Source organism: Eurytemora carolleeae, unplaced genomic scaffold (assembly GCF_000591075.1).
Source record: "Eurytemora carolleeae unplaced genomic scaffold, Eaff_2.0 scaffold683, whole genome shotgun sequence".
In the NCBI taxonomy this organism is placed as follows: Eukaryota; Metazoa; Arthropoda; class Copepoda; order Calanoida; family Temoridae; genus Eurytemora; species Eurytemora carolleeae.
The window spans coordinates 67,904-80,843 of NW_019396594.1; the positions used below are offsets into that span (position 1 = coordinate 67,904).

At 39.4% G+C, this 12,940-nt stretch overlaps 1 protein-coding gene across 1 annotated transcript; it reads right to left on the reverse strand.

Moving 5' to 3' along the window:
• Nucleotides 1-378: 378 nt before the first annotated feature.
• Nucleotides 379-5,968, reverse strand: LOC111706034 (TBC1 domain family member 9B). The gene is made up of 9 exons (XM_023478787.1): nucleotides 5,902-5,968; nucleotides 5,281-5,335; nucleotides 4,592-4,669; nucleotides 3,269-3,379; nucleotides 2,882-3,032; nucleotides 2,337-2,479; nucleotides 2,025-2,120; nucleotides 1,612-1,854; nucleotides 379-519 (listed from the first exon to the last, which is right to left on the reverse strand). The coding sequence occupies exons 1-9, from the start codon at nucleotides 5,946-5,948 to the stop codon at nucleotides 421-423; spliced, it is 1,023 nt and encodes a 340-aa protein (XP_023334555.1). The 5' UTR covers nucleotides 5,949-5,968; the 3' UTR covers nucleotides 379-420.
• Nucleotides 5,969-12,940: the final 6,972 nt, after the last annotated feature.

Here is a 12,940-nt window from a genome sequence, read left to right on the forward strand (position 1 = left end):
TATTTTTACAAAAATGTGTTCCATGAAGTTATGTGTTGAAGAGCCGAAAATCCGAGTTTTCTTCATTTTTTTCTAGTTGGTAATATCCAAATAGATTATCAAGTACAATAGGTGGCAACAGAGAATTGGACCAATTATACACGACGTCACAAGTGTCAAAGAAAACGAAATTTTCTCACATAAGTTGACATGTTTTCCAAGATTTAATAAAAAAATGTAAAAACAGAAAATAAAAAACACATAAAATTGCATATATTTCACTGTGAAATAAGTCTAAAATTATCACTATTATTAATTATTTTGTCGGACACAAAAATAGAGTTGACACTTGCGATGTAAGAATACAGGTGTACTGAGAGTGTACAAATTCTATGTTGCCATCTATTGTATGTACTAAAATATAATTGGTAATATCTAAAACTAAACATAGAAAACTGAATTGGCAACTGGATGACCGGCCAACTGTAATGGATCGGCGGCCTTCCTCCATCCATGACAACTGAACTCAGTCAGAGGAGCCTTAACACAAGCATTTTATTTATTCCGATAAAAAATAATGACAACAAAAATTGGCAATTTTTTTTACTTAACCCACAAAAATGTCCCTAAATTTCGCAAAGACAACCCCATCCAAAAATCTGAAGAAAATATGTTTATTTTGTGACTTCCTGTGATTTCAAAACAAACAGAAAATTTCGAAAAAAAAAATGATAATATGGTTAAAAACTGGGCTAAAAGACGGTCTGAACTGGTTTGCACTTTTCTAAAATGGTCTAAGCCAGTGTTTCTTGATATAAATCAAACTTTAATAATTTGGCATTAATTGTATATTGTATTATATTTACCCCTGAACTACATTCTACCTGTATATCGACCCCTGAACTACATTCTACCTGTATATTTACCCCTGAACTAAAGTCTACCTATATTTCGACCCCTGAACTACATTCTACCTATATATCGACCCCTAAACTACATTCTACCTATATATCGACCCCTGAACTACATACTACCTGTATATCGACCCCTGAACTACATTCTACCTGTATATTGAACCCTGAACTACATTCTACCTGTATATCGACCCTTGAACTACATTCCACCTGTATTTCGACCCTTAAACTACATTCTACCTGTATATTGACCCCTAAACTACATTCTACCTATATATCGACCCCTGAACTACATACTACCTGTATATTGACCCCTGAACTACATTCTACCTTTATATCGACCCTTGAACTACATTCTACCTGTATATTGACCCCTAAACTACATTCTACCTGTATATCGACCCCTAAACTACATTCTATTTATATATCGACCCCGGAACTACATACTACCTGTATATCTACCCCTAAATTACATTCTACCTGTATATTGACCCCTAAACTACATTCTACCTATAATCGACCCCTAAACTACATATACCTGTATATCGACCCCTAAACTACATTCTACCTGTATATTGAACCCTAAACTACATTCTACCTATATATCGACCCCTGAACTACATACTACCTGTATATCGACCCCTTAACTACATTCTACCTGTATATTGACCCCTGAACTACATTCTACCTGTATATCGACCCTTGAACTACATTCTACCTGTATATCGACCCCTTTTGAGAAATGATCCACAAGAACAGACTCGGTGAGAATACTCGCCAGAAACTGCTCAAAGCTAATATTCCACACTGCTCCTGCACTGTTCTTGTTCTCGTCAACAGCTTCGGATGAAGTAGCTGGCGAAGATGCTGCTCCAGATTCCTTAACTGTTGCTGCTTCTCCAGAGGCATCTTCAGCAAGTTCAGGTGTTCCTTCGGTGATATGGGGTTCAGACTCCAATAACTAAAATCAAATAATTATAAATTGATTAGGGAAAAATCGTTCAGAATAAAAAAGTTTCTTCATTATTTAAAGAAAATCTTAGTCTTAAAATCTTTCAACAGCCAAGACTGTCAGATTTTTTTTCCCTCCAAAGGAGTTTTAAAAAAAAATTCTAATTTGCAAAAAATCACCAGTTTCCTTTCAGCTGATTTCCGGTCCAATCTCTCTCCGACCTCGCCGATCTGAAGAAGGAGGGTTCCAACAACAGACACAGAGTGGTACAGCTTCTAATCAATCAATCAATCATTTAATCAATTAACCAACCAATCAGTCAATCAGCCAGCAAATCAACCAAATCCACCCCCNTACAAACTAACCAACCAACCATTTAAACAATCAAATGGTCAATCTGTCAATCAACACATCAGCCAACGAAGACAGTTACTAATAGAAATATCAATTCATTGTTTGAAAATCAAGTTGACCTGTTCCCCCTGACCTACCTGCTGTTCCTCTGTAGAAGGTGCACTAAGATCAGGTTCCATGAAGAGTGCATACAGGGTTTTCCACAGGAGAACAAAATATTTCTGGGGTAGTGGAGGGATCTTCTTCATTTCAAGCTTAGAGCACTGTCGAACTAACCAATCTTGAGAAATTCATGTTTACAAATCTAAGTTTGATTCCGGTTATGTAATTTCCTACCAGAACTAATTTGAGTCAAGCTACACGACATTTCGATAACAAATTGGAATTATCAACCAATTATGGGGGAAATCTACCAATTATGAGGGAAATCTAACAATTATGGGGGAAATCTAACAATTATGGGGGAAATCTACCAATTATGGTGGAAATCTACCAATTATAGGGGAAATCTACCAATTATGGGGAAATCTACCAATTATTGAGGAAATCTACCAATTATGGGGAAAATCTACCAATAAGGTAGGAAACCTACCTATAAGAGGGAAAATCTACCAAAAAGGAGAATATTTTTCTATCTAGGGATAAAATCTGACCTGGGAGAAACCTGTTTAATAAATATCACCTTGTATGGATGAAATAACATCCTCTTCCTGTCCTAGGTTGGCCTCCTGACTCTGTTCTCTGATAAACTGAACAGTTTTACCAATCTCAAGATCATCCTCGGTAAAGTAGTCTGTAGCGTCAGAAGCAACTTCAGCACCCTCTCGTTCTTCCTAAATAGCAATCAATCAATCAATAAATCAATTAATGAATTCTCGTTCTACCAAAATGGTTATCAATTAATAAATCAAACAGTCAATCAAACAATCAATCAATCAATCTATCAATAAAGTTCATATTTAAGAAATTGATTTGTCACTTAACTTCTGGGTTTCATCAATGTAGGATCATTTGGGTGCACGCTGCACACTTCATTCAATTTATCAATCAAGCAATTCATATTCCCTACCTGCTCTAGTTCTGAAGGATGAACAACTCCCGGAAGATGAAGACAGTAAAGCAATTTTAGTTTCTTCTGTAAATCCTCTCCACACATCATACTCAGTAAAATCACTACATCCTATACAGTATACATGGATTAAGAGGATTTAGGTAAATCCTCTCCACACATCATACTCAGTAAAATCACTACATCCTGTACAGTATACATGGATTAAGAGGATTCAGGGGATTTCTTCAAGAAGTTTAAGAGGTTCATAAGAGCATTCCTAGCTTTTCAATGGTAACAAGGGTTTCAATGGTTTCAAGGGTTTCTATGGTTTCAAGCGTTTGCCCTTTAAGTGTGTGATATCATGCCTTTCAAGCCTTGCAAGCCTTTCAAGCATTTCAAGCATTTCAAGCATTTCAAGCGTTTCAAGCGTTTCAAGCGTTTCAAGGGTTTCAAGGGTTTCAAGGGTTTCAAGAGTTTCAAGGGTTTCAAGGGCTTCAAGGGTTTCATTGCTTCCAAGGGTTTCAAAGGTTTCATGGATTTCAAGGGTTTCAAGGGTTTCAAGGGTTTCAAGGGTTTCTAGGGTTTCTAGGGTTTCAAGGGTTTCAAGGGTTTTAAGGGTTTCAAGGGTTTCAAGGGTTTCAAGGGTTTCAAGGGTTTCAAGGGTTTCAAGGGCTTCAAGGGTTTCATTGCTTCCAAGGGTTTCAAAGGTTTCAAGGATTTCAAGGGTTTCAAGGGTTTCAAGGGTTTCAAGGGTTTCAAGGGTTTCAAGGGATTCAAGGGTTTCAAGGGTTTCAAGGGTTTCAAGGGTTTCAAGGGTTTCAAGGGTTTCAAGGGTTTCAAGGGTTTCAAGGGTTTCAAGGGTTTCAAGGGTATCGAAGGTTTCAAGGGTTTCAAGGGTTTCAAGGGTTTCAAGGGTTTCGAAGGTTTCAAGGGTTTGCCATTTTAAGTGTATGAAATCATGCTTTTCAAGGGTTTCAAGGGTTTCAAGGGTTTCAAGGCATGCAAGGTTTGCAAGGTTTACAACTTATTCAAGGTTTTCAAGGTTTTCATGTTTTTCATGGGTTTCGTGAGTTTAATGAGTTTCATGAGTTTGATGAGTTTGATGGGTTTCATGGGTTTCATGGGTTTCAAGATGTTTATGCCTTTCAAGCATGTCGCGCTTATTGTAAACTTCAAGATTATTTATTCAAAAGTTATAAGTGCTTTAAGTGTTTTGAGTGTTTTAAGTGTCTTAGATGCTGAAGAGGTTTTTAAAAGTTTTGAGATTATTTTCATTTCTTGATTCGTTTTCAAGAATTTTAAGAGTTCTAATAGTTTCCCTAAGTAGTGATTTATTTTTACCTTGAAATTAATAAATTCATTTCTTGTTGGATCCATTATCTTGAACATTCTTAAAGACAGTTGATCTGCAACCTCGGCCTAATATTATCATTATAATTGTTTTTAAATGTTTCTGTTATTTTTCAATTAAAATCAAGAAGGTAGACATTGTCCTACAGCTCTTTGATCTGGCCGGGCTATGGAAATTGTTACCAATTGTTGTTGAATTGTTATCAATTTTTGTTAAATTGTTACCAATTGTTGTTAAATTGTTACCAATTGTTGTTAAATTGTTATCAATTGTTGTTAAATTGTTATCAATTGTTGTTAAATTGTTATCAATTGTTGTTAAATTGTTACCAATTGTTGTTAAATTGTTACCAATTGCTGTTAAATTGTTACCAATTGTTGTAAAATTGTTATCAATTGCTGTTAAATTGTTACCAATTGCTGTTTAATTGTTACCAATTGTTGTTAAATTGTTATCAATTGTTGTTAAATTGTTACCAATTGTTGTAAAATTGTTACCAATTGTTGTTAAATTGTTACCAATTGTTGTTAAATTGTTACCAATTGTTGTCTGTTATATCTAACAACACAGCGGATATTTAACTACAAAATTAAACTACAAGATCAAGCATTAATCTCGATGTAAACAATAAAAAAGTCCCAGCTCTAACTACCTAATTTAAGATGTTTTTAACGCATACCTTTCTCCAGGGGGAACAAAGCTCGAATATTTGATGGAACGTGTCATAATCCAACCTAAAAGGAATATTTGATGGAACGTGTCATAATCCAACCTAAAAGGAATATTTGATGGAACGTGTCATAATCCAACCTAAAAGGAATATTTGATGGAACGTGTCATAATCCAACCTAAAAGGAATATTTGATGGAACGTGTCATAATCCAACCTAAAAGGAATATTTGATGGAACGTGGCATAATCCAACCTAAAAGGAATTACTTTGTAAGTTTAATTTTTTGTCCTTTCAGTCGTCACCGATAAACTATAAAAAAACGTTGATGATTAAATTTTTTTTAGAATATTTACTGGCCCAATAGACCAAGAATAGAAAATTGTCTTTGATTACTATACAAAGGATTTTCTTTTCAAAGAGACTGTAAACGCAATTCTAATTGACAAAGTGGCATTTATAATTCACAGCGTTTAGCCTGATCAAGTATAAATTAGATACTAATGTTTTAGAAAACTGATCATTTTCATTTGTGACGTGCACATGTCTTGCCCCAGAAACCACTTAAAAGGTGGAAGTACAACACAATCTTCCATATTTCTAAATTTAATTTACAACAGTCAGTACTTACTTATACAGCGCGTAGTATGGAAGATTTGGATCAAGCCTTTCCTGCATTAAGCTGAATAAGAAAACAAAAAGCTAAAATTAATCTAAATCCATAAAAATATATTTATGTTAATCTAGGCCCCTGTCTAGTGTCAGTACTGGCCGCCAGGGGGTTCACAAATCCTTGTAAAACGAGGAAGGTACAGATTACTGGACATTGGAAAAGTGGAGAGGAGGTGAAAGTATGGGGATGGGGGGGGGGGGGTCGCATAAAACATTTTTTTCAAAAAAAAAAATTCAAAAGTTTCTATTTAATATGTTATTTTATCCAATGTTTTCAAGGATTCGTATCAGCGAGGGGAGGAAGGCCAACCACATCAATCTCCGAACCACATTCTCATCATTTTCTCGTAGTCCGAACCACATTCTCATCATTTTCTCGTAGTCCGAACCACATTCTCATCATTTTCTCGTCCGAACCACATCGAAATCCTCGTCCTTTCAATATTATTTTTTTTAAGTGTCCGATCCTTGAAAATACAATACATTTTTTAAAAATATGGCGACGTTAGGGCATAAAACATGACTAGAATAGAGTTTTCCAAGGATTTTGAGATGTTGGAATCTTCAAATCCACGAGAATGATGTCAAACATTATTTAGGTTAACAATTGAATCTCTTCTGCCTCCAAAATGGATAACTTTCACAAATAAAAATTTATACCAAAGAATTCGCGTGAACATGGTCTTTAATCTTTCCATTTCAACCCATACAAAATAATCATTGATTTCTGATTTATTTACAAATAAGGTAGATTTGTTGTCCCCACTAAGAGATCACTACTGCCTGCCGTATGCTTAAAATTCTAGAAAAAATAATGTTCAATTTATATTTTTCAAATCATTTGCTACAAATAATTGGTCACAACCCTATGAATCTGTTACGCAAGCCATGCTGCGTTCATAAAGTCTATGTGATGCCCCTGTGAATCCCTGAGTTCTCCCTGAGGATCTGTACAGAACGTATTGTAAAAGCTAGTTTTAGAAGCTGTTTCCAGACCGACTACGCATGCGCAAGTTTTCTGCGTGGAAGCGGGCAGATTCTACCTTAGTATATATTTGTTTCTCATGTAAAGATCGTCTATTATTAAACCGTGTGAAATTCTAGGATCACTGCGGTAATTATGCTTTATATTTATATGAATCTTGCTTATTTATGTTCCGTTATGGTTGATATCTTATAATGTAATGTATTGGTTCCATTCCACAGTTTTTTAATGCCTGAGTTGATTTATTGCTGTGCTTGTATGATTTATCACTCAATGCTTTTTCTGTGGGCTTATAAAAGATTATTTAGATTGAAGACTCGGAGAAATAAACGTTCGGAACCTTATTATTATCCTTTTGTTATGGAGAAGGAAGTCTTACAATCCTGTCCAGAGAAATACCACACGGTACTTGTAGAGATTTCATTAGGTCTTTAGGAAAATCGCTAAGTAGCGAAACATTCAATCGCAACCTTGTAGAGTACTGGTTAATTAATTGAGATTGAGCTAAATTTCTCGTTGCCGCTATATTGCCTAAGTTGGAAAATATACGGACTGACGTAGGAATAAGCTTACAAGGAAGCTTTATTAAACTGAGATCCTTTAGTAATCCTAACTCTTATCATTTATTAGATCTGTATCTAGTAAATTGAGGTGGGATATTTAATTGAGTTTATAAACTGGATTCGTTTCTCGTTGTCAGTATATTGGCCAAATTGGAAAAATATAGTGAAGGACCGAGTGAACAAAGTCTAAGTTATAAAATTGGATGTTGATGGAATGTTCATAGTTGGATGATTGGATGAAAACAGTATACTTGAGATTTATGATCCATCGTCTGCACCCTCCTAGTCAATACTTTGAAGGGGCGAACACTGGATTATACCAAAAGATTTAATTTATTGAGCTATTCCCTCACCTTTAGTGTATTTGCCAGATAGGAAAAATATGTTGAGTGAGTGAGGAGAATAACTCTACCTTGAGATCAATTGATAAATTCTGAAGATTGTTGATCATGATAGGAATGACAATTGATTAAGTCTAATTTATTGAGCTATCTCTCATCCTTGATATATTTGCCAGTTCGGAAAAATATGTCGAGTGACTGAGCGGGATAACTCTATTCTTGAGATTAACTTGATAATCCCTACATATCTTGGTAACCTGATATTATGCATGCCAAGTATTGGCCCTAAAAGATGCATGCCAAGTATTGGCCCTAAAAGATGCATGCCAAATATTGGCCCTAAAAGATGCATGCCAAATATTGGCCCTAAAAGATGCATGCCAAATATTGGCCCTAAAAGATGCATGCCAAATATTGGCCCTAANTTGAGTTCAATTCTAGAGCATCAGGGAAATGCATGTAAACTGCACTTGGAGATAGAGTCCTGGAAATCCTTCCAACAACTTATTAAGCAGCAAACAGATCCAGGGAATGTAGATGGATTTGCGGAAGAGTGTAATTCTCTAGACCGGGAATCTACCGCAGCCCTGGATGAAGGAGAGGCAAATCAAGGTAGTTATGACGGGAATGTGGTTGTAAACGCGGTGGAGTGTAATTCTCCTAGTAGTGATCTCAACACAGTCCTGGGTAGACACACTGATGAGGGTGATTATGGAGTAATTAGAGGAGCGGATTCAGCTGTGAAAACCGAGGACGTAATGAACAATGAAGATTCTAAAAAGCAAGGTGTTTATACAGGGAGTGTGGTTGTAAATGCGGTGGAGTGTAATTCTCCGAACTGTGATCTCAGCACAGCCCTGGATAGAAACACTAGCGAGGACGGCTATGGAGTGTTTAAAGCGAAAGTTCCTATTGCAAAGTTCAGGAATGATGAAGGCCTTGATTGGACTAAGAGTACTGAAACTGATACATTTTCCGTTACTTTAGCTAAAACAGGCAGGGGTGTAGCAGAGCTACTAATGGACCCTGTATCACAAAGTTGGAGAGCTAAGCCTAACCAGAAAGAGTTTTTGATCAAGATTGACGAGGTTGAAAATTTTAAGAAGAATGACGATGGTAAGAGGAATGAGGATTTTAGGAACGATGATGGCTTGGATAAAGCTAATAGTTTTAAGAAAGTTAATTATTTTAGACGGACTGAGGATTTAAAAGGGAGTGACGGTAATTTTAAGAAGAATGACGATCCTGAGAAGAATGGTAGTCCTGAGCTGATAAGTAGTGCTGAGATAATAAGTATTCGTGAGATGATGAGGAATCCTGAACCTGGGAAGTGTTCAGCTCCGATTACTGAACCTGAACTGGAGGAAGAAGAGCCTGGTGATGATAGTGGTGATATATCAGTTCCTTTTTCGGTTTTGGTGTTTCACGTGGGAAGGGGTGTAGCTGGAGAGCTACTAATTGATCCTGGCCAGAGATCTCCTGGTCTGATGAGGTCTTTTGTTCTAAGATCTCCTGGTTTAAAGAGATTCCCTAGTCTGATGAGATCTCCTGATCTGGTAAGATCTCCTGGCCTGATGAGATCTCCTATTCTGAGATCTCCTGTTCTGAGATCTACTGGGCTGATGAGATATCCTGTTCTGAGAGCTCCTATTCTGAGATCTCCTGTTCTGAGACCTCCTGATCTGATGAGATCTTCTGATTCAAATAGATCTCCTGGTCTGATGAGATCTCTTGTTCTGAAAGCTGATTCTATATATACTTCTCCCCTGATGAGTTCTCCTGTTCTGAGATCTCCTGTGTTGTACTTGTACCTGGAGAAATTCTCTGATCTGAGTGGAGTTAAAGAACTGGTCTCTCGTCCTATAATTGGTATGAAGTTTTCTAGATTGAGAAAGTCTCCTGGTCTGATGAGATCTCCTGTGTTGTACTTGTACCTGGAGAAATTCCCTGATCTGAGTGGTGTTAAAGAACTAGTCTCTCGTCCTATAATTGGTATGAAGTTTTCTATATTGAGGAGATTTCCTGGTTTGAAGAAACTTTCTGGTCTGAAGAAATCTCTTATTTTGTATTCCTACCTGGAGGAACTTGGAGTACAAACCTCAGTTTCTGCAACTTGTACACAGAGACTTCTGACAACGGATGATCTGAGGAAGTGTGTGAAGGAGAGATTGAGCCAGGAGAGGAGCAAGAAGTTTGATCCTAGGATGAGAATATTAATCCCCGCCCAGTATCATAAGGCCATGGGGTTTCAGGTGCTTCAAACACTGTTCAAGAATGTGTTGACTGGTGATGACTACTGGGGTGTTAGATGGCAGCAGAATCCGGAATCCCTCAGATGTTATGCGTTAGGCCCTGATGTTCTATGCAGGTTTCTAAAATGCAACCAGAAGAATGCAGCTGATTTGTTCTTGGATTTCATCCGGATGTCCCTGGAAGGAGTAGAATTTCACCAGGCAGTGAAGGAGGGAGCTGAGACGCGGATGAGGAGGAAGAGGATGGTTTGGTTGAACAAGTTATCCTCTCACGGGGAGTATGAAGAGAGAACCAGATGGAAGGATGAGATCCCTGCTCTGGGTACTCCGAAAAAGAGGTCTGGAGTGATGAGGGAAAAGAATCCGAGATCTGGTAAGCTGAAGAGGGTGAGGATGAGGAGTCTGAAGGAGAATGCAGCTGGTTCTACTGATGAGGAGTCGGTAGGTCTCTCTTCGTCCCATCCTTCTCCTGGTTCATCCAGAGATAGGAGTGGGGTCGGAGAGAGTGTCTCCGGGCCTCAGCAGGAGGATGGCTGTGAGGAGGTGGTGATGCTGAGTGAGGAGGATGATGTTTTCCTGGAGGCTGAGGAGGGAAGGACAGAAGAGGTTGCCTCTCCCAAGAGGATGAGCGCAACTTTGAGGTTCTCCAGAAGAGTTGTGGAGCGAACCCCTACTTATGACGAGATGATTGAAGGATCAGCTAGGGTTTCGTTCCCTGAGGAGTTGGATCTAGAGTTGGATGTTCCCTGGGAGGACAGGATGTTTTAGGAAGTAAAACGTGAATTCAAACTCTTAAAGATTCCAGTGATTGTGTTTCAGGTCTAGTGGAGTTATCAGGAGGATTAAGTCGCGGGGTGCAAATGGAACTTTTTTCTTTTTGTTTGCTCTTGGTTGGGGGAGTGTTACGCAAGCCATGCTGCGTTCATAAAGTCTATGTGATGCCCCTGTGAATCCCTGAGTTCTCCCTGAGGATCTGTACAGAACGTATTGTAAAAACTAGTTTTAGAAGCTGTTTCCAGACCGACTACGCATGCGCAAGTTTTCTGCGTGGTTGGATTGGTAGGATGCAGGATGCGGATCAGCGGATGTTTGGAACCGGGATTGTATCCTTTGATGTCGAAGACGTCAAAGCTACCTACTTTGATACTCTTAGGATGGCTGGGAGAGCTACAATTAATCCCAACGATGCAGTACTGAAAAGGAAATGTGATCCGGAGCTGATGACGGGATTCTCTAAGGACACTTTCAAGCAGATTCCTGGTAAGATTATGTTCGGGAATGGAGTATCCTGGACTTGTCTGATTTCGCTGGATCTAAAGAGAAACAAGAGGAAGGAGTACGTGCTGGAGAGAATGACGGTTCAACTGGAGATGCTTGGTTTACTCCGTGATCTTCCCGTGTCTGCCGGACTTGCAATACGGGGAGTGGAGGAGTTCTATTCCTTGATCTCTGGTGAGGAGGTGAGGATAGAGAGAGGTTTCATCGATCTCACATCTCTAGCCATTTTAGCCAGGTACAAATTCCAGTCGAGAAATATGACAGCAATGGGAGTACAGGTTATTGGAACTCTCCTGAACAAGAACGTCTCTACAGGGGATGACTGGTGGGGAGAGAGATGGCAGTTGATCCCAGAGTCCCTGAAGTGTTATGCGTTGGGGGATATCCAGTTCGGGTTCATGAGCTATAATATTCTTGCTGAGTTACTCTTACGAGATGTTTTTCCGGATCCGGATGTACTGTGCCGGTACTTGAAGTGTAGCCAGAAGGGAGCTGCAGACTGGTTTCTGGAGTTCCTGATGGTATCATTAGAAGGAGTTGAGTATCATCAGAAGGCGGAAGAAGAAGCTGAGACGAGGGAGGAGATGATTCTTTCTCTGAGGTATAGGGATGAGAGGGAGAAGTTGTGTGAATTTTCACCTCCATTGGATCGTTTGTGGTCTCAAATTCTAGGGAAGTGGCCTAGTCCTACTTCCGGAGGATATCGGTATCTTCTAGAAGCAAGGGAGTGGTTTCTATCCCAGATGACAGTCCTAGCTCAGGTCGGATATACTTGGTCCAAGGGAAGAAGATTAGAGGTTCCTGGGAGAGACGAGAGAGAGTATGCTAGGTTTGGTCTGGAGTCTGAGGAGCTGGAGAAGCAGGTTTGGTCGGAGCCAGTGGGGAGTGTCAGAGGCTGGGGGAGGCCGAAGAACTTGAAGATTCCCCTGTTGGTGTTGGATATGAGCAAGGTTAAGAGCAAGGAGATTGGAGAGAAGTGCACGTTGATAGGAAGATGCCAGAGATGGTCCTTGTTGGAGTGGGCTAGAATGAACCCCCAGGATCTAAGCAGGTTCTTCACAAGGATGGAGAAGGATACAGGGTTCCAGAGATTTTACAGGGGTCTATACGATGCTATGCGTCTATGCTATAGGAGTATCATGGATGAGAAGGCTCCAACTGTGGAAGATACGGAGAAGAGGTTGAAAGCTGCTGTGCTCCACTCGTTGGTGGAGGAGGCAGAGGGATTGAAGAAGTGTGAGGAGGAGTTGAAAGTGAGAAGGATGAGGGTTGAACGGCTGACCAAGCTCTCGGCAGACTGGGAGTTCGAGGAGCGGACTAAGTGGAAAGGGGAGGTCCCTGCTCTACCCACTCCCAAGGTGAGGTCAGGAGTGAAGCGGAAGAAGAATCCTAGGCCTGGGAAGCTGAAGAGGCTGAGGATGAGAAGTTCGAAGGAGAGTGTAGCTGAGTCTAATGCTGAGGAGCCGGTTGATCTCCCTCCATCCCAGCCTTCTCCTGGTCCATCCAGAGATAGGAGTGGGTTCGGAGAGAGTGTCTCCGGGCCTCAGCAGGAGGATGGCTGTAGTGAGGAGGAGGTGGT